Source organism: Phascolarctos cinereus, unplaced genomic scaffold (assembly GCF_003287225.1).
Source record: "Phascolarctos cinereus isolate Bilbo 61053 unplaced genomic scaffold, phaCin_HiC Scaffold_2;HRSCAF=192, whole genome shotgun sequence".
Classification (NCBI taxonomy): domain Eukaryota; kingdom Metazoa; phylum Chordata; class Mammalia; order Diprotodontia; family Phascolarctidae; genus Phascolarctos; species Phascolarctos cinereus.
This window is the reverse complement of record NW_027555625.1, coordinates 234,155,186-234,177,502: the sequence shown is the minus strand read 5'-3', so window position 1 is coordinate 234,177,502 and position 22,317 is coordinate 234,155,186. Positions and strand designations below refer to the sequence as shown.

The 22,317-nt window shown below is 41.6% G+C and overlaps 1 protein-coding gene across 1 annotated transcript; it reads left to right on the top strand.

Moving 5' to 3' along the window:
- Positions 1-1,130: 1,130 nt before the first annotated feature.
- On the top strand, positions 1,131-19,045 carry SALL4 (spalt like transcription factor 4). Its single transcript, XM_020984236.2, has 4 exons — positions 1,131-1,598; positions 11,165-13,657; positions 14,771-15,072; positions 17,085-19,045. The coding sequence occupies exons 1-4, from the start codon at positions 1,364-1,366 to the stop codon at positions 17,505-17,507; spliced, it is 3,453 nt and encodes a 1,150-aa protein (XP_020839895.1). The 5' UTR covers positions 1,131-1,363; the 3' UTR covers positions 17,508-19,045.
- Positions 19,046-22,317: the final 3,272 nt, after the last annotated feature.

Here is a 22,317-nt window from a genome sequence, read left to right as displayed (position 1 = left end):
ATTCAACATGTATGAATTGACCACAAACTACATGTAAGGCACTCAGTGGAGTGTGATATATTGTAGTAAAAAAATATATGTATATATAATTAACAATCCCCAGGACCTTCCTGGTGTCAGAAGGTGTTTAATTGTGTCAGGATGATAAAGAGTTTCTAGCCCAGCATTGCTGGTGGGCTCATTTGAACTATGAACCTTTTCCATGATAAAGGCTGTACTTTGCCGGAGGAGGGAGATCCAATAATGATTATTAATCATAACCCACACTGGAGTCGTATTACTTATCTTCCATTGCTGTTTTGATACTGCCACTGTTGCAAAGAAGCTTTCCAGCACTTTTTTAAAAGAGTTGTTTTCTACGAAGAATACTAATCTGTGTAATAAAAAGTATAATGATCAGATTTTTACGGCATCTAAAAGAGGACTGAAAAGTAATTGCTTGTGGTTTTTATCTTATTGCTTTAACAGCGCCTGGTTGAAGCTGGCCTTCATTTAATAAATTTACTAGTGAAACATTTTTAAGGAGAAAAATCAAGGTGACATTAGAACAATAAACTAGTCGTTATTAGCGTGAATTCAATAGAGAAGTCATTGTACCTGTTAGTTAACATTTAAGCTGTAGCTCATCTCCTGTGGCGCCAGGAGATTTTGCTGAGCAAGAAGCAGTTAGATGGAGTAGTATTTGGATACTGAAAAGATACTTCCAAAATTAAGAGAGGAACACGAATGCATACCTCTCCTATCGCTGTTTATTTTGGAGGCGGGGGCTGAGGGGAGAGGAAGGGAAAAAAAAGTTTAAACATACTGAGAGTGACTACACCCAGGACTAAGCCACTCATCCTGAAACTGAGTTCATAACTTGATCTCATCAAAACGGACGCCTGGTGATAACTCGTCTCCCCCCTCCCCCTCCGACTTAAAACTCTTTAAGAAAGGAACCCGAGGGAGTCCACTTGACGGCCGGAGCTTTGATAATTTCACCCTTGCAAAATATTAATTAAAGGACGCCACTAAAAAAGCTCTAGACACAGACCTTCTTTGAGACCCCATTTAGAAAAACAAATGTTTGCATGCGTGTGTATATTTTCATGGGGTACCACAACGTGCCCCCTCGAATTTCATTATGTCCCGGGAGCCAATCTGAACATGCATGCTAATTAGCTTAACTCCCTCGATACTCAAGCCTTTGTCAGCAGACTGAGGAACTGTTCAGGGGCCGGACTACAAAACCCACAATCCCCCTCCCCACCCTGATCAATGAGGGCTTATTTAAATAATCTGTGAGCTTTTGGACCCAGGCCAATCAGCTGTCAGGGCTCATGATAAATCGCAATGCATTATTGATAATCATAATTACTCTGACATGCGCGTTCCAGTCGAAGGGGGTTATTTCCCAACTCTAGGAATTTGTTGTGAAGGGGAAAATAATTGCTACAATTTTGCTCCCGATGCTCGAACCATGTCGAGACGCAAGCAGGCGAAACCCCAGCACATCAACTCTTCCGAAGAGCCCCAGCAGCTTCCAGATGCGGCAGCCTGCTCTTCGGTTGCCGCCTCCTCCTCAGCTACGACCCCGGCTGCCGCCGCAGCAGAGCACGGTAAGTGGGCAAGGGAATCAGGCTTCTCCGGGTCTCTTTCGAACTTTGATCGACCGCCAGGAACGGAGACCGGGAGCGCGCGGGGACTCGGGGAGGCTCTTCAGGGCTTCGGGGAGACTCCTCGGGGCTTCGGCTTGGGCTTCTCTCTTCTTGACCCGTGGTCAGCGCCCGATACTTCGCTTTTTTTTTTTGAGGGGGAAAGGGAATTTAAGCGGGTTGTTTTCCCGTGTAATTCTCCGCCCTGTGCAGCTCCCAGGCTTTTCGGCACGGGGGAAGCAGTTTTTGTGTTCGGAACAATTTAGGGTGGATTCAAAATATTCTCATAGTTCGAGACCTTCCATCCTCTTTGCAGCTGCCCTAGATCCCCGGCTCTGCGTTTCACTCTCCTATCCCTGTGCCATCCCCCCCCGCCCCCCCAGTTTCTCAGGAGCTGGGGTCGGCGGGGTTTACCCCCGGGGGATACGAACTGTTGCGCACGCGACCTGCTCTGGGCTCGTCGCCCACCTCCACCCAGGGCAAAAAGGGGGGGGGGACGGGCGGGAGGCAAGAGTCACGGAACCCCTGACCTCTGAGCTCCCCGGGGGCGCCGGGAGCTCGCCGGATCTGCCTGTCGGGCTCGCCCTCCCTTTGGGGCCCTGGAGAGTGGTGAGGGGGTGCAACTTATTGCTTTCTCCTCCCCCCACCACCCCCGGGCTATCGCGGTCGCCCTGGACCTTTGTAGCCTGACCTCCAGCCATCTTTGATTTCCGACTTCCTAAAATAACCCGCGGTGAGCTAATGGGGTCCGGGTAGTTGGGGAATGGGTGTTGTGTGTGGCATGAGGTCACTTTTTTTTTTCTTAGTGGACTCCGACTCTGCAGCTTTTTTGGGGGAAGACGTACGTTTTGAGGACGCTCTACCCCTTTGACGCTGGGTCCCCACAATGTGTGGGGGCGGGATGGGGACTGGGAGAGGTCAGGGGGGAGGGGAAAGGGATGGCTGGGGGGTTGGTCTTTTCGTTTTAAGTGTCCCTCGGGTGGCAGACGGGTCCTTCCACCCCGACCGTTCCTTCGTATTCGGTCCCCCCCCACCCCCCGGACTTAAAGGTGGAAAGTTTTTTAGCTGCTTCGCCTCCGGCAATTTCTAGTGACTTAGATATTCAAGCTGCACTATCTATCTCCATTCTTTGCTTCCCCCTTCTCACCCCCTCCCCTCGCCGCCAAATTGTCTCCGATTGTGGGTGTGTGTGGTGTTTGCACAGCCACTACTAGAGTTCTGGGGTCCCCTCTGCATAACTGATTAATAAGATACTGAAAGCAGCTGTTTTTGGGGTCAGGGTGGTGAAGATCGAGGAGGTCTCGGGCCCCTAGTTTCAACCCCGACACATTGATATCTGAAGAGGAACTGGAACTTCTATTGGTTCCCAATTAATCATTCTTGAAATAGTTAAACTGAGTTAGTTAACAGCCACACCCTCCTCCCTGGAAGGATTTGGTTGTGTGCTTTTAAATAGCAGCTTGGATTTTTGCTCTAGTTATCTTGTGTGATCCAGACTCGCTCCCCCCATTTTAACTTATTTTTTTTTAAAGTAGTTGTAGTCTTGAAGCCCTTGAGCGGTTGCACTCGAAGACTGAGTTGTATGGTTTTTTGGGGGAAGGAACCCAATATATTTTTTTGAGGGGGGTCTGGCCAATGGTAACTGGGGGAGCTTCGATTCGGCCAGAAGGCAATAAATCCCATGTTTAATGCATGACTGTTTTTTCTTTGTGCCTTCGGTTAGGCTGGGGGGGGCGGAGGTGATGATTCCACATGTAAATCGCAGCCCACTGCTGGAAAGCTGCGTCTGGGGACCAGCCAAAGACAAAAGGGTTAACGTTGGGGGCTGCACGCTTGATTTGGTAGTGGCAGAGGACTCAGCTAAGTTATACGAATTTCCTCACTTCAGAAAGATTTACCTGAGTGCGTTAAGAATCTCTTATTTCAGAGCAAAACTTCAAAGTAAAATTTGGACTCTAGTTTCAAAAAGTTCCTTTCTCTCAGACAATGCAGTCAGCAGTTTCGGGCAGTTATTGTTTTAAAGTACCCTCCAGGTGTTCTCACTTTTGGATGGGGGGTCTTTGTTAATCAGAAGCAAGCTTATTAATTGCTAACATGTACTGTATCTGTCTGTTTTCCGATGGAAAACTGAATTGCCAGCTGGCGCCATCTAGAGTTCAGCTAAACACCAGCTCATGAGCCGACATCCTCTTTCCCCTCCCCCCTATCATATTTCCTCAGGTAACTCACACCTTGTCTTGTTTTTTGAAGTAGTTTTGGGTAAAGATGGGCAGCTGAGGCCTGCGGCCTCCTTTGGTGTTGACATTGCACCCCTTCTCCCCAATTGTAGAACCCCTCCCACAAGCTTTACCCAGTTTAGGTGCTTTAGTGTCCCCCACCAACCTGAGAGAGGGGTTTCTCTTTTTTTTCCTCTTTTTTTGCAGTGGGGTTGAGAGCTTCCCCGCAAGTGGGGCACAGACTGCTGGGATTCAACCTGAAAGTATAACAAATCTATCAACTTCTGTTTGTGATTGCTATCAGAAGCAGTGGGAGGGGGGAAAGCCTTGAAAGGCTGTGTTACTCTGGAGAGGTTTTCTCTTACAGTTGGAATTTGGAAGACTTTTAAAATTCCTAGATCTGTATTTTTGAAAGCATTAGTCACCCATAGAAGAAAATCTTGGATGCTGAAATAGAATGAAATAGAACAAAAGACTTTCAAATATCATTAATTCTCTACTCAGGTTATTTATGACTGAGCTAGGGGCCTAGGTGTATATATGCTTTTTAAGGTTGGGCTGACCTAATTTGCAAGGCAATTTGAGACCCACCTCTGAAAACAATGCCATTTTTGGGAGGAAAATGGTTGTGGTAGGGGGACGATCAATTAGCAGATCAAAAAATCAGCAGGTGGTCAGAGGAATAATGCTACATACCGAAAATTAGCATTTTCACTAAAGGGTTTAAAATGCCCATTGTGCTATACTAGATTACCATCATTAAAGTCTAAAATTTATACCTTAAAAAAAGTATCTAAATTTTAAGAATAAAAAATCTTATTTAGAAGGAAAGAGTACCTGTTTTAGAGCTTCCACACTAGCTCAACAACTTAATGGAAATGTAAAGTTTAAGGATTAAGAGGAGGCTTTTAACGAAGCTTGGAAAAGTTGTTGCTGGAAGCTTCTGTGGGATAGATAGTATTAGATTCTGTTTAAATTTCAGAATGGGATTGGGAGGGGAGGAGGGGAAAGAAGCATGCATATTTCTTAATTTGCTGCTTAACCACTTAAAAAAGTTTGCATTGCAAAATGTGTGCTGCCTTCTGCAAAGAATGTAGCATTTGAGCATCACCAAGAAATGATACTTTGTGGTTAATATGTTGACTAATTTTCAACCCCACTCAAAATTTAGTTTAGGTATTCGTTCCCCGTATTTGATACCTACTGTGTGCAACCGCTGCCCCAGTCAGTGTTATAAAGGAATAACCTTGCCCTTCCTAGTTTGTTTTATAGACTTTGGTGTTAGAGGTGATATGTGGATGTCAGTCTGAGAATTGGGATACTATGTGTTACAGGCAGCAAAGTTAGAGTTCCAGGTTTTGTTTTGGGGCTTTTTAAAAAAAAAGTTTAGTTTTGTTGTTTTTGGTATTAGCTTGCACAAATGTCTTGATGTTGGAGTTTTGGTCTTATTTTAATACTAAGAAATTACTACTCAGAGAGGCACAATTTGATTTTGGATCTTTGTATCCATTTCTCTTGCTCACCCCCTCTATTTTTACAGATGGGGAAACTGAAGTTTGAAAAAGGTCCACACACAAGTAGCCAGTTAAGTTGCTTGGATATTTCCAAGCACAAGTTCTTGGAACCTAAAGCCAATATACATTTCACTGTGTATCTTGTAGCTTCCTGGTATTTTAAATGTCATTGAGGTTGGTTTTTTTTTTTTACATCAAACTAGTTTCCCAGTCTCTTTGCTCTCCCATAAATGGGAGAGCCATCTTTCTTAACAAGACAGTCAGGAAAACCAACATGAAATGGCTCCATGTATTACATACTTAGAGGTACTTTTTTTTTTTTAGTACTTTCCTCTCACTGTGAAGATGGCAACAATATTTCATTAGGCACCCATTTAGAAAGGTTGGTTATAATCATCTTGCTGCCTCCCTTTTTGGAGAAAGACTAGTTTAGATACAGAATTGTAAGCCTCTCATACAGTAATATTAATGTAATTTTTGTAGTTCTCTCTGCTGTCCATATTTTAAGGTACCCATTAAGCAGAATGAGAGCATACTGAGGAGTTTTCAAGTTTGAGCTACATACCAGGGAACTGGACACTTGAAAGAGCCTCAGAAACTCCTACCTGTGTGTCCTTGAACAAGTCACTTAACCCCTTTGCCTCAATTTTTTCAGTTGTAAAATGAGAATAATAGTACTGTCACCCAGAATTGTTGGGAAGATCAAATGTAATATTTGTAAAACAGTTAGCATTTACTATGTGCCAGGCACTGTGCTATGTGAATGCTTTTATTATAGTGCGAAAGTAAGCAACCTTAGGTTGCTAAGACCATTTTGAAAAGTAGCTTGGGTCTAACATAACATACCCTCCCCCCCAAAGTACAACTGGTGTCCCCATAGTTGCCTTGCCTACACTTACCTCAGTTTTTGACTTAAAAAAAGGTTGAGAACCAGAAGGGAGTTTGTAAGCCATCCAAATGCTCACCTCACTTTTTACAAAGAAGGAAGCTGAGGTTCAGTGACTTGGTTAGAATCACTTGCCTGACACCCAAAACTAGAACAGCTCTGGTTGCATATATCAAACTAAGTAAGGCTTGAGCACTATTTCAGCAGTGTACTTTGTGAGTAGAACCTAAACTTTGGAATGTGTGTTAGTGTTTGGCTAAAGTGTTCCTTTAAAGGTTGGCAAATCTCCTTTGTCATTCTAGAATAACTTGTCCTATTTTGGATTTTAATTTAATCCTGATCTTCTTTAAATGAGTTTCAGATTGGACACCTTTAGAAAGAGTAAATATAAGAATTAAAAATAAAGCATGGACATTATCCTAAAACTTACTATGCTGATCACTTAGAGGATTTCTGCTTTGTAACTTTAAGGAGGGAAAACATAATTGCCCTTTTATTTTCAGGAGGGCTGATTATGTTTTTTCTTAAAGCTACTCAATACAGTTTCCTTATTTTTAATATAGAAACAAGTGCAGAGATAAATTAAAATGCAGTCAAGATACTGTTTAGAGTTTCCTAGGTTCTTGAGTATTTCTTCTAGTATTGTATAGGATGAAGGCTTGCTTACAATAGTAGGTTATTTTCTATCCATTTGGCAGTGATTGAATCTAAAACCCCTGCTGGGTGTCCGGCATTCTTCTAACTTATTGGATACCTAGATGCTGAGAGATAACATTCCTGAAATTCGGGGAGGTGGAGAGATGGGAAAACAGTGCAGAAGTACAATCCCTATTTTTTTTTTTAAGAGGTTAACCCGAGTGCATGAACAATGTTCTTCCGAGGCCCCTTTTGCTACTTTGCAAACACTGATACAGTATTTGGACAGAGGTGATCTTGAATGTAGACATGCTTCACAGGTTTGCTTTGTACACAAGTAAACCCCTACATTGAAATTTAAGACTGTCAAGTATGATGTTACTGATAATGGTCTCTTAGGTAAAGAGTCAAGTCAGGCTTGTGTAGTAAATGTTTTAGGTGGTCTAACTGTAAATCACTTTACCGTCCTTGACCTCAGCAATTGTAATTTTAAAAATCCTTGCTATCTTAGTTTTCCTTAGTAATGACAACATAGGAAGTCTTGGGTCAGTCAGACAATTTATTAAGCACCTACTATGTGCCAGGCACTGGGGCGCAAAGAAAGGTAACAAGGAGCTAACAGTCAGATTGGGGAGACGATGGGCGAATAACTTAAGTACAAATAAGTTATATACAGGATAATTGGAAATAATCAACAGAAGGAAGGCACTAGAATTAAGAGGGATCAGGAAAAGTTTCCTGTAAAAGGTGAGACTTGAAGGAAGCCAGAAAGAAGGCTGAGCTGAGGAGGAAGAGAAGAGAGCGAGTTTTCTTCATGGTGGACAACCAATGAAAGTGTCTAGAGTTGGGAGATGGGAGTTGTGTGAGGACCTGAAAGGAGGCTAGTATCATTGGATGAAAATACATAGGAGAAGGCCAGATTACCAAGAGCTTTTAACACCAAACAGGATTTTATATTTGATCCTGGTGCTGAGGGAGCCACTAGTTTGTAGAGTAGAGGCGTGGCATCTGACCTATGCTTTGGGAAGCTCACTTTGACTGTTTTGAATCCTCTGATGGACTGGAGTGGGGACTGACCAACCAGCAGCTATTGCAGTAGCTTAGAAGGAGGGTGATGGAGGCCTGCACTCTAGTGGTGGCAATGTCATAAGAGAAGGGAGCATATGTAGGAATTAAGGAGGGGGAAATTTGACAGGTCTTGGCAGAGATGGGATAATATGGTGGCTAAGCAGTGAGGAGTCAGGATGACTTCTAAGTTAGGAGCCTGGGTAACTTGAGAGAATGGCAGTACCCTCAACAGTACTAGGGAAGGTTGGAATTGAGGGGCTTGAAGATTTGGGGAAAATAATTCAGTTTTGGGCATGTTGCATTTAAGATGTCTACAGGACATCCAATTTAAGTTATCTAACTGGCAATTGGAGGTGTAAGTCTAGGGGTTAGGAAAGGCTAGGGTTGGATAAGTAGATTTGATAATCATCAGCATGTTGATTTTAATTTAAGCAGTTGATGAAATTTCCAATGAAATTCTATAGAATTAGTATAGTAGAGGAGAGGACCCAGGACTGATCCTGGGGCTGTTAGGAAAGTATCATATAGCTAGTAAGTATCAGAACCAGGATTTTAATCCAGGTCTCCTGATTTCAAGCTTTAACATTCCTTTTGCCCTATCACCTAATACAGTGTGTTCTCAATAGTCCAGGGATCCCTGGAATCTTGACCATTGTCCATAAGGTCAAAACTTTTTATAACAAGATGCTTAAACTTTAATGAAGTACATTTTGATAGATATGTAACCCATATAAACAAAAGCTCTTTAGGGGAAGAGTCCTCAATTTTTAAGAAAATAAAGCAGTCCTGAAATCAAAAAGTTTGAGACCCCACTGAATCCTGGTCCACAGCCCTACAGTTTCTTAGAACCATAAATCTAGAACTAGAAAGGTGATGGCAAGTTAAGCATTCTTTCTGTCATGCTACACTCCTATTTCACTTGAAGGAAGGGAGCACAGCATTTGTTACTAGACTCCAGGGAGTCAAGAGACCTGGCCTTCAGCCCCAGGTCTCTCATTTATTTATTGTTGCAAGTCCTTTTAGGTTTGGTCCTTAGTTTCCTCCTGCAAGATGAGAGGTTGGTTCAATTCAGAAGAATTTGAAGGATCAAAGTCTTTTCTGCTTTATATGATAGGACTATGGTGAATACCTACTGTATATCTAACATGGTACTAGTAGCTAGGGAACAGAAGAAAGGGGGGATATTCTCTGTCTCCTACAAGGAGATTAGAATCTAGCTGGGAAGATAATTTTTATGAACAGATATGTGATGGAAGAAGCAATATGGCTTCATGGCTAGAGCCAGTCCTGAGTCAAGGAAGATAGCAGCTGAGGACTCACCTCTGACATGTACTCTGACTCTAGGTAAATGTCTTTATACTGACATCTGTGTCCCAGGTAATTCTCTGAAGACTATAACTTGACTTATACCAATGAAAAATAAGTATAGTAAGCTTCCTTCCTTAAATCATCTAAAGTGGAATGGTGCTATATGGTAGGAATAGTCAGAAATCAAAATGAATCAGAAGGGAAGAAAACCTCAGTATGGGTTAGTTTTGTTTTGTTTTGGAATACATAGGCAGGAATGGGAGCAGCAGCACATAGATTGTTGGAGAATAAATGTCTTTGGGAAGGGAAAAGAGGGACAGTGACTAGGCATTAAAACAAATTGGGGAGGATGTTGAAAGACAGGCCTTATCCCAGATACAAAAAATAATCTTTAGCTCAAAGTCATTACCATATGGTTCTTAAGGGGAAATGGAAAGGAGTTAATATTATTGCCTCTCCAGTGAGTGATAGGTGTCCGGTCCTTCAGTGCTTTCACTTAAGTCATTTACCAAGAACATCTCAGTGTGCTAGGCTTCATGGGATTTAGAGCTAGAAAGGACCTAGGAAAGACCATCTAATCTCAGATATTGTGACTTTACTGAGGTCAGACAGGTGGGATTTGTTTGAACTTTGATTTAGATTCCTTTAAGTTTAATTCCACTTTTCCATAGGACTTTGGGATGTATTAAGATCTGTAACCTAGCTGCCTAATATCAAATCCTAAGTTTAGTGTGAGACTCAAAGGCAGGGGTCTCTTTGGTTTGGAGTCCTTCTCAGAGGCTACTTATTCTTTAGGGGGTGAATATGAAGGTCTTTAAGAGAGAGTTCTAACTTAAGGGCATTAGATTTGCAAGTAACCCGCCACATATATACAGCTCTAAGAGTTTTCAGGAATGCTCTAAAAAGCTGGGATCCTTTAAGGTAGCTGAACTGTGGGGCAAAACTCCTGGAAACTCTGTGTGTGTGTGTGTGTGTGTGTGTGTGTGTGTGTGTGTGTGTGTACAAACTTTAGTGTACAAATGGAATGATTTGATTTTGTTTTTGTAACTGACTTAAAATCTAGCTAGTTAGGAATTGTCTAAGCTTTATTAGTTGATCATTTCATGAATTCACTCAGACATTGATTTAATTCCTAGTTAATTTCAGCTGTGGGAACTAGGAGAGTTAATTTTTACAATATAGTACTTCAAATGTAATTTTATAGTTTAAGTATTTAACATTTGGATTTGACATTGGGAGGGTTCTCTTGGGGTATCTTAGTGGGCTCAGGAATATTTATACCCACTTCATTGTACCACATTGGCTATTCTTCCTAGGACCCAGAATTTAGGCTCCCACTGTAACTAGTCGACTACATTCTTAGAGGGGAAAAGGAAGGAAATAAGCATTTATAATAGCCCCTACAATGTGCCAGGGACTGTACTAAGGACTTTATATTCTCGCAACAAACCTTCAATGTCTGATGCTATCCAGCTTTGAACTCTGGGGCTTCCTGATTTCAGCCCCATCACTATCTACTGTGCCCCTTGCCTGTCTAAGGAAGCCTGGATGGGGAAAATTTTCAACAAGTGCAATAGATAGGGGTTAACCTCTCCCTGTTCTTGTGAAAGACCAAAAGAAGCCTTTTTTATGTAGTGAAATGCTGTGGTAGGCGAGGCCAAATACTGTGTGGACCTGTCTTGTTTGCTGTTACTTACATGGCTTGACTAGCATGCTGGACTAGAGTTCTTCCCATGGTATTATGCCAATTTTAGAAACACTTGTGAGGTTAACAACTTCTAAGGTACACCTGACTAAAGTAAATATCCTACTGACAAACACTCTCTTCTCAGGTTCATCCCTGTGTTTGATTAGGATATAGTTTGTTGTCTGTATTAAATTTCTTTCTTTTTTTTACCTCAGGTGGTCCACCAAATTGCCCTGGAGATGGAGAAGGAATAAGAGGAAGAGTTAAACGATGTCGAACTGAGGAAACTAATATCTGTGAGAAATGCTGTGCAGAGTTCTTCAGCCTTTCTGAATTCTTGGAACATAAGAAAAATTGCACTAAAAATCCACCTGTCTTAATCATGAATGACAGTGAGGGGACAGCACCTCCTGAGGTCTTTACAGAAGTTACCCCAGCCCCATCAGAGAATTTTCCAATTGATCGTTTGGAAAGCCAGGGCAATAAAGATAGTCGTTCAAAGAATTGCACTGGTTCTGTGGACAAGAAAGAGAAGTCTGGTGTGGAGGCAGGAGCCTATCTCAAAACAGAGCCCACAACTCCTGCTACACCCCATGGGATAAGCTATTTACCAAAAGGCAAAGTTCCCAACACTAATGTGACTTTACAAACACTACGGGGGACCAAGGTAGCTGTGAATCAGAGGAGTGCTGATGCTGTGTCTTTACCAGTCCAAGGCTTTGGCACCTTCCCCATGATCCTGGAACAGCTAATGAGTCTCCAGCAACAACAGCTTCAGCAAATCCAGCTTACTGAGCAGATCCGTGTGCAAATGACAATGATGGCCACCAGTGGTCAGCACCCATCAGTGTCTCATGGTTCTGAACCTTTGAAAACACTGGGCACTCATATGTCCCAGCATCTCTCTACTGCTTTGGCTTTAGTTGGACAAAAGGCTGGAAGCCAGAGCCTGTCACTGGAATCCTTGAAACAAGGTAAACTACCTCATGCCAATATAGGCATCTCAGCTGCTGGGTCAGTGGCCTCTGGGCTGCCATCTTTCTCTTTAAAGCCTGATGCAAACAGAATCCTTCCTAACTCAATGTCTCGTCTTCCAAATCCATTACTACCTCAGTCATCAAGCTCAGTTCTTTTCCAGAACCCTTTCCCTTCAGTGTCATCTGTGTTGGACCCATCTAAGAAAGGGAAGGGGAAACCTCCCAACATAACTGTTTCTGAGAGCAAACCAAATGCTGAGGAGCCCTTCTTCAAGCACAAATGCAAGTTCTGTGGCAAGGTGTTTGGAAATGATAGTGCCTTGCAAATTCATCTCCGTTCCCATACCGGGGAGAGACCATACAAATGCAACATCTGTGGCAATCGCTTCACCACGAAGGGGAATTTGAAGGTTCACTTCCAGCGCCATAAGGACAAGTATCCCCAGATAAAAATGAATCCCCACCCAGTCCCTGAACACCTGGATAACCTGACAAGTACCAGTGGGATCTCATGTGGGATACCTGTACCCATGGATGAATCGAATCTGATTGTAGACAGCAAACCTCCCCTGACTACTGGGACCCCTCCCCTAGGCTTACCTAGCCTGTCTTCTCTGACCTCTAAGGACTCAGTTGGTGCTTTTCCCAATGATCTACCATCCAGGCCTTCTCCAGAGAGTGAAGGGGGCTCTACATCTTCTGGTGTGGCCAGTCAAGAATCTGGAACAGAACAGAGTTCCCCACAGGCTGGTAGTAGCATTGGTGGTTTCTCAGGCAGTGGCACCACTGAGCAGGGGTCTGAGACTTTGAAGTTACAACAGCTGGTAGAAAACATTGATAAGGCTACCAGTGACCCCAACGAATGTATCATCTGTCATCGAGTTCTAAGCTGCACAAGCTCTTTAAAAATGCATTATCGCACTCACACTGGGGAGAGACCATTCAAATGTAAGATCTGTGGAAGGGCCTTTTCCACAAAAGGCAATCTTAAGACTCATTATGGAGTTCACCGAGCCAACACCCCTTTAAAAATGCAACATTCTTGCCCCATTTGCCAAAAGAAATTTACCAATGCAGTAGTATTGCAGCAACATATCCGAATGCACATGGGTGGTCAGATTCCTAACACTCCTATGCCTGAGAATTCCTGTGACCATGTTGATGTGGATCCAGCTGTTATCAGTGAGAAAAATGGAGATGCCATTGCTGATTGCATTGATGAGACAGTTGAAAGCATTGTTGATATGGAAGACTTGGACTCCCAGGATGTTCCTAGTGTTTCATCTAAGCCATCTACTCCATTTACTGATACTCAGTCAGAAACACCAGCTGTGGCATTTACCAGCATCTCAGTATTAGAGGCCCCAGGGAAAATGGGCAATCCGTCTCTGAGCCTTCAGCGGCAGAGTAGTCTGAAGTCAAGTTCGGCAGAAAGTGACGGCATGACCAATGACTCCTCATCTGTAATAGGAGATCAAGATTATCAAAATGGCCGAAGTCCAGAGTCTGCATCATTCCAAGCATTGTCTCCTGCAAATAGTCAAGCTGAAAGTATTAGGTCCAAGTCACCTGGCTTAATCAGTCATGATGACGTGGGAAATAAGGCTGAAGGACCGGAAAACCCTCCAGCAGAAACTGAAGGTGATGGTGCTTTGGATTTAACTTATGCCAATATTGGCCGAAAGGTCATCAAGGAAGAGCCTGGGTTAAATTTTGCAAATGGGGAGTATGGTAGGTATTTGCTGCTGCATAGAGAGAAAAAAAATCCCTGATTTTTAAAAATAGCATTTCATAGAATATCAGTCACTGAATCTCTGTTAAGGGACTTCATCAAGTCATCTAATCCTAGCCATACTTGGATAGGAATTCCAGCTATATCAGAGGGTTGGCAAACTGGCTGGATTTGGCCTGCTCTTGTTCTTTTTTATGTCATCCATGACATAAGAGTGATTCTTATGGTACTTTTTTTTTTTACTGTATTTAAAAGTATTAAAAAATCATTCTTTTTGCCAGCCTCTGAACTTGTGTCATCTTGCCTTTAGTTGAAAATTTTTGTTGATAAGGAGGCAGTTAGATATTAACACTCTTAAGTATTAAAATAATAGCTGGCCTTTCTGTAGGGGTTTAATTCTACATGCATGCACCGCTTCATTTGATTTTTGCCCCATTCTGTCCCAGCATGACCTCATTTTCTTTCCCAATAATCCTGGGAGGGAGGTTGCTTAATATATGGTCCCCAAGAGTTGCTGCTTTTAATCAAGATACGCGAGAGGGATTTATTTACTTGCCTATGGTCTCACAGGTAATATTGGTGAAAATTGTTCCCAGGTCTCTTTCAGGTTTAGTACTCTGTGGTACCACACTGCTTCACTCTTTAGGCAGTTTTTAAGCTGATATACTCCAGATATACTCATTGGTCCCAGTTTTGCATTCCGTGGCCAGTAGACCCAAGTGCTTTGCCTAGTTTAAGCAAATGCCTAAGGATGAAATTTTGCTTTCAGTACTTGGCTCACTTAGCGATTGTGGGAAAGTCATTTAACCTATAGTTCAATTTCTTCATCTGTAAAATGGGGATTTTAATATCTCTTAGAACTAGGAGCCTCAAATTAGATGATAATGTAAAGGTGGTTTTTTAAGATTTAGACTTAACAATACCCTTTATGCTGGTCCTTTTTATATCTATCATGTCAGTACCCCAGGAGGTAAAGGTTAACTTTATTTTGCTGAAATAAACCTTTTTTTCCCCCTTTAATCAGATACTTAGACCATTAAACTGGCATAAGCTAGGGTGATTATTAATTTTAAAGGTATATATCTAATGTGTTGGATTTTCTTGTCTTTTAGGTCGAGGTAGTGTTCCTGCTGCTTTTGTCAGAGTACCACCAGCCTTAATCAAAGCTGAAGCTCCTGGAGAGCGGCCCTTAAGCAGTAGCCCATTTTCTGGACCTCCTGCCCTGTCCCCAGGGGTGGCTCCCTTGCTAGTGGCCCCACCTCGTCGCACTGCCAAGCAGCACATTTGTACCACCTGTGGAAAGAACTTCTCATCGGCCAGTGCTCTTCAGATCCACGAACGCACTCATACTGGTGAAAAGCCTTTTGCGTGTACCATTTGTGGAAGGGCCTTTACCACCAAAGGAAATTTAAAGGTAAGTTCTTTAAGTATTTTAGGTGAAGGGAAAGAAGGAAGTGAAAGATCAAATTGGAAGGCATTTGTATGGCCTTGCATGAAATATTGAGAATACAAAGAAAGGCAAAAGTCAGTCCTTGCCCTCAAGAAACTTAGAATCTCCTGAGACGAGACAATAGACATGCAAACAATTATGAACAGGTAAGATATATATATAAGATAAACTGCAGATAAATCTCAGAAGGAAGTTCCTAGCATTAAGGGAGGCCTGGGAAAGGCTTCTTACAGTAGGTGTGATTGTGAGCTGAAATGTGACTTGAGGAAGGAAAGCCATGCATAGGGGACAGCCAGTGAAAATGCAGGAGGTTGGGTGTTCATCTTGTGCGAGGAACAGCAGGGAGAGGCCAGTGACTGATGAGTATATGGAGGTGAAGTAAGTTGTAAGAAGAATGGAAAGGTTGGGTAGAATTTTATCCTGAAGGTGATAGGAGCCACTGGAGTTTATCGAATGAAAGGATGGGGAGGGCAGGGTGTCACATGGTCAGAACTGCTTCAGGAAGACTGATCACTCTGCCCTGAATGGAAGATGGACTAAAGGTTGAAGGCCTACCAGGAGTGATGTGATGAGGACCCACACCTTAGTAGTGGAAGTGTCAGAAAAAAGAGAGAAGGGGGCTACTGCAGAGATTTTAGTAACAAAAAAGTAAAGTCAATGGGAATTTTAACAGATTGGATATGGGGAATAAGAGATAGTGAAGATACTAAGTTGACACTTCTGGATGACTAAGATGGTGACACCTTGGACTGTAATAGGGAAGTTAGGAGAGGGAGGATTTGGAATTGTTGAGCTTAAGATACCTATAGACATTCATTTTGATATGTCCACTAAGTAGAGACTGCAAGACCTGAGGTGAGGAGAAGTTAGACCTGGATAAGTAGATCCAAGAATCATCAGGATTGAGGTAATTGAATCCATGGTAGCCAAGGAAATCACAAAGTGAAACAATGCTTTTGAAGAAGAGAGCCCAGGACAGGGTAGTGGGTGGGGTGGAGGGCACTCAAGATTAGCAGGAGTGACCTGGATGAAGATCTAGCCAAAGAAACTGAAGGGGGTGAATTCAGGTGGTAGGAGATAAAGAATAGTTTTAGTTGAATGAGGAGGTTAGAAGCCAGATTGCAGAGAGGTAAGAGTGAGGAGAGGAAGTGGGAGCAGCAATTGTAGATAACTTCTTAAGGAGTTTTGCCCGAAAAAAGGAATGAAAGAGTTAGGATAATAGCTAATAGGGAAAGGTAGATTCAGTGAATTTGGGTTTTTTTTTTTTGGTGGGGGGGAGGTTATAGGAGAGACATGGGCATGTTTGTAGACAGCCGGAAAGCTGCCCATTGTACCGGAAGAGAGAAGTTAGTGAGAGAGTGGGATGAAGATAGAGGTAGCATTCTGCTGGAGAAGACAGGATAAAATGAAATTACTTGTACAGAAGAGGGTTTTGTCTTGACAGAGAAGAGCCTCTTCATGTGAGCCAGGAGTGGAGGAGGCAATAGAAATTAATGAGAGGTGCATCTAAGTGTGTATGAAATGAAGAGAGCCTTGAAATGTAGCATATTTTGAAGTTGACACAGTTTAATCAGTTACTGTCTTTCTGAATCTTTGGTTCCAGACACACACACACACACACACACACACACACACACACACACACACACACACCACACAGAGTTGTCTTGTGGCCAATCTAAGCTGTGTCTTCTAAACCACAAATAACTAGATTCGGTGTTCATCTCTGGGCCACAGACTGGCAGCCAAGACTAATCTGGTGCTTAGGTTATGTGGCATGGCATTCACCAATGAGAAAACTAGCAACCTGGCTATGTCATCATTTGGCAGCAGAGGGGGTAGATTGAGTTTCATTCCTAAGTGAGATTTTGATTGTTGTATGGTTTTCCCCACCTCACCCAACCAATTTAATGTATCTGACTAATGCAGTTATGGAGCCTCTAGGGATTTATTTGGTCCTTTTTCTCTTTCACTAGGTCCATGTTGGAACTCATATGTGGAATAATTCTGCCCGACGTGGAAGGAGACTATCTATTGATAACACCATAGCATTGCTGGGTAATGATGTCAAGAAGGTATCTGAGATGTTTCCAAAGGATATAGTCCCTCCTGCAGTGAATCTTGATCCCGCAGTTTGGAACCAGTATGCAGCTGTGATTAACAATGGCTTAGCAATGAAGACTAATGAGATATCTGTGATTCAGAGTGGCCCTATCCCTGCCCTGCCAGTTCCTATCAGTGGTGGAGGTTCTGTAATGAATAATGCCCCAGTTTCCAAGATAGATGGGTCACAATCTGGGATTAGCCCTGATGTTATGGAGAAAGCTAGTGCTACTGACAGTGTCCCAAAACATCAATTCCCTCACTTTCTGGAAGAAAACAAGATTGCAGTAAGCTAAAAAGGAAACCGGAATGAAGAAATATACACTTTAAAAACATATTCCAACCCAACTTCCTGGGCTTTGTTTTTGTTTTTCCTATCTATGTGCAAATTGACTGTAGTTGTCTTTATACTCTGGGCAGCTCTACAATCATGGTGTTGCTTTGCAAAAAAAAAAAAAAAGAAAAGAAAAACAGAATAGGAGTTCTTCTATTTGGAAAAATGCGGGTCTTGCAAAGTAGCTTTGTTGTTTAAACTATAGGCTTATACAAGCTGTAGGGAGTTGTACATCCAAAGATTAGTATTGCCTCATTTTAAAGATGCTGCTTATGAGCTTTGTCAATGAAAAGTGAGACAAGCCAACCCTGAGCAGTAATGGAAACAAAACCAAAAAAACTATTAACTGGGCTACTGTTTATGCGGGTAAATATTGTAGAAGGTCTGCCATCCTTTTGTAGATTTAGACTTGTTTGTGGGTTTTTCTCACTTCTTGAATGTATTTTTTTTTGTAAAATAAGGTTGTAGAATGAGGACTCTCAACCTTGCATCTGAAACAAATGGAAAGGCCTTTCTTTATTGGACTTGTTCAGTCCCTAAGGAATTAATGTTGTGTGTTGGTTGCTGCTTATTTAAGAACAATTCAGCTAGCACCCCAAGAGTGCCAAAGCTAGCTCTTCAGGGTTCTCTCACCACTTTTATAACTTTACCAAACACTGAAGGGGGAGATTTCCCTTTGCATCCCCCCTCCCCGACAAGGGGCTCTCAGGTGATTTAATTCAACTAGGTAGTGTCTGCCTTTTGGGGGGGGTGAAAAAGGGAATAGCATTCCCATTTTCTGTCATTCATTTCACTGTTAACTCTTACACCAAAGTCAAGAAGGGTTTAGGTGTATTGGGTGAAGGTTTCTGGATATGGGAAAGGAGAAGAGTCCTGAGTCTAAGCTTTCATTTATCTACCTCATTTTTTTTCTTTGTAGCTGTAGTATCTATTTTTCTATAAATATGACCACTGAACTGGAACTCCACGTTCCCATGCACTAACAAACAACAAGCTGACTATTAGTGGGAGCAACTGAACTTGGATGACTTTCATCCCTCTTTGTGTCTGGTTTGTACATGTAATAAAATGTAAAGTTAAAGATTAAACATGACTATAAAGTGACTCTTGGGGGAGGGAAGAAAGGAGACCCTGACTTGTGTTACGAGAAATCATTTAGTGCTGCCCCCTAACTTTGGAAGGGACAGAAACTGAATGTGGATCAAGATTGCTAGTAATTTGTATAAATCAGGTTGTGTACCTGATCATTGTTGCATATGATCTTTTTGCCAAGTTGTGCCTTCCTTTCCTCCTGGATCTGTGAGAGAACATAACAGTACTTGTTTACACTGTGAAAGGGATATTGTTACAAAAACAAAAAAATGGATACCAAAGGCATTGTCATTGTCATTGTCAAGCTTCTGCCTTGTGAATGTATGACCTGAAGAGAAATTGTCATTTTGTGTACCTGCTGATACGTTTCTGTTGTTTTTTGAAAATAAACTTGGGATGGCTTTTTCATGTGGTATGCAGGTTTTTCTGGCTGCTTAAAAATAAAAAAGACTTATGTGACTTCCAAGCACAGTAGGCCATTGTTCAATAACGTATTCTAGGCCCCTATTTAAACATGGTTTTGGAAACTAACTATAGTTTTGCAATCTTTGTTTTGCATCATCATTACCACATAAAATAGTCTGGGTAGGAACAATATATTAAGAATTCCAAGCATTGGTTTTTAAAGGACTCAGATACTGACCCTGTGATATTGAGCAGGTACTGAGCCTCTTAACTTAGCAATAAAATGACACGACTAGAATTCCAAATAGTCAAGGTTGCAAACTACTTTACCTACCCCCACAGGATTAAAATAATACAGTTCTCCCCATCTTATAGAAGAGGGAAACTGAGGCAGTTACTGTTATTTTTTCACTTTTGAGTAACATTGTCATTTTTGTGTTATTTGCTTTCAGTTAGATAGTTACTAGCAACATGACTTATTCAGAACCATTATATGATCATTAATTAGGTGGGATAGCTATTTTGGGGGAGGGGCTAGGCAGTGGGGTTAAGTGACTTGCCCAGGGTCACACAGCTAGTAAGTGTTATGTGTCTGAATCTGCATTTGAACTCAGGGTCCTCCTGAATACAGGGCCAGTGCTCTATCCACTGCACCACCTAGCTGCCCCCTGGGAAAGCTATGTTTAACCAGAGTTCATAATTTTAACCTCGCACTTTTTTTAAAAAAATTCTGATTTAATGTTTTGGGAGTGGGGAAAAAACCCCTCCCCTATACTTGTGTAAACGTCTCCAGAAATGAAAATGGTACCATATGTCCCACAGGCAAGTCTAGCAACATAGGTTGCTTGCTGATTATTTAAGTGCTTGGCTGTATGTGAATGCTTCTTGTTGGAATGCCAGTGACCTTTGGAGGTATACAAGGTGAAACCCAAGCTATTCCTACCCTAAGAGCTACTCTCATTTGGAATGGTAGCTAGAAAATGAACAATATAAGTAACCCTGCTTTAATGAGGGAGCATCTGCAATAAAGTTAAGTAGAATGTTGGGCCTACTTGGGTGGGGGACAGGGGAGACACCTTAATTTGAAGATAATAAACCATCTAATTTGAGTCTCTCTGAATATTCTAGTTATTGGGCATTAAACTCATGAATTGAAGCTTATGGACTAAGAATAAATAAGCTGCAATATTTACCAACCTATGCAAACTTCACCCCTTTAAATTATACTGGGGAAATAACCTTGACTAATTCAGAGTGAATTTGCTTGAGTATGGGATTGGTAGTAACTGTTGGCTTTCTTCTGAAGGTCTAATGAGTTAAACATAGGTTGCATTTGCATTTTTTAAACTGAATTTTCTCTCTCCTACCTCCCTTCCGAAAAAGAAAAACAACCCTGGTAACATGCATAAGCAAGCAAAACAATTATACATGTTAATCATGTTTAAAAATTGTTTCATCCTGAATCCTATCAGTTCAGTCCATGCCATACCTCTGAAGGTAGCATGCGTAAATATTGGTCCCATGGAATCATGGTTGCAGAGTTAAGTCTTACAAGGTTGTTTTTCTTTACAATGTGAATTTTCATTCTGGTTTTGCTTTATGCTGTATCAGTTCATATGAATCTTCCCACGTTTCTCTGAAACTACCCCTTTCTGTTTCTGAGGGCACAAAAGTATTCCATTATTCAGCTATTCCCTAATTGAGCAGAACCTTATTTTCCAGTTCTTAGCCTCCATAAAAAGAAATGTAAATATTGTAATGGGTCTTTTTTTCTCTGATCTTTTTGGGAGATACCAACCTAACACTAGGTCAAAGGGTTTGCACACCTTAGTAACTTTTGGGGCATAATATCAAATTACTATCCAGGATAACCATACGAGTTCACAGCTCCTACAGTATATTAATGTGTCTCTTAACCTGCACCTTTCATGTTTTTTGCCAGTTTTGCCAATCTGATGGATGTTAGATGAAGCTTCAGAGTTGCTTTAATTTTATTTAGTGATTTAGATAATTTTTATATGGTCTTTCATAGGTTGTATTTCTTCCTTAGAAAACTGCTTGTTCACATTTGGTTATCAACTGGGGCAATGATTTATTCTTATAAATCAAGATCAGTTCCTTATGTACCTTGGAAATTAGACTCCTATCAGAGAAACTTGCTACATAAATTTTCCCCAGTCACCTGCTTCCTTTCTAATTTTCACTGCATTGGTTCTGTGCAAAAATGAAAAATTTGTCTAACCAAAATTATCCATGTTATCTCCTATGAGATTTGCTCACTGATCATTTCTATAGTACTTTATCATTGACAAGGCACCTGGCTAACAACAGGACAAGAAAAAGGTGGGCAGCACTGAAGTTTTTCCTTCTGCCTCTATAAAGAATAAAGTAGGATGGGAAATCAGTGCTTTAGGAAAGGCAGAATTAAGTGCAGTAAAGCAAGTAGGCAGCAGCCTCAGTACATTGGGAATAAAGTCTGCTGTACCTTTAAATGTAAAATTTGCTGGTCAAATATCATTTAGTAGAAACATTTTCTTGGTCCTCATCTCTGGTATGAAAAGACTTCTCACTCTGTCTATAAAGCATGTTAGAGGTTAAAAGGGGAGGGGAGAAGGATTTAGAGTAGGTTCTTAGAATAACACCAAGAGCTGTTAAACCAACACTACTGAGGCAACCTCAAGGGACTGGGTGGGTGGTAACTGATAAAGAGAATGAAGGGAATCCAGACCCTTCAAGAAATAAGGAAACTGGGAGTGTACCTCTATAAACAGACATGGGTGAGTTTGAGCTTTGAAATTCCCCAACCCTCTGCTACTTCTGGTACTGAATTTTATACCAGTTGTGTGAGCTTACCTCTGGACTTCAGAAAACACTAGAAAATGTGGTATTAAAATTAGCTGGAAGGATCTAACTTCCTAACATAAATGGAAATATAAAGTTAGCTTGGGCAAAAGTGTTGTATGCACAGTCTCACTGTACCTAAAGACAAGGACTTTGGAAAAACCTGAATTAGTTTACTAGGTATTTTAAAAAGTCCTTTAACAAACTGAGAATATGTTGTAAGTTTGTGTTTCCTTTTCAGCCTAAAAAGCCTACCTTTCATTGAACCACACTTTTCTAGGTGTCTGTCACTGTAATCTGTTTGGCCCCTTTCCAAAATTAAGACATCTCTCACCACATGCACAGTTCTAACCGTTTCCCCTCCAGGTGTTACCACTTCTAAAGATAAAGGGAACATAGAAGAACTTGGCACCATATCTGACAGCATCTCCCTA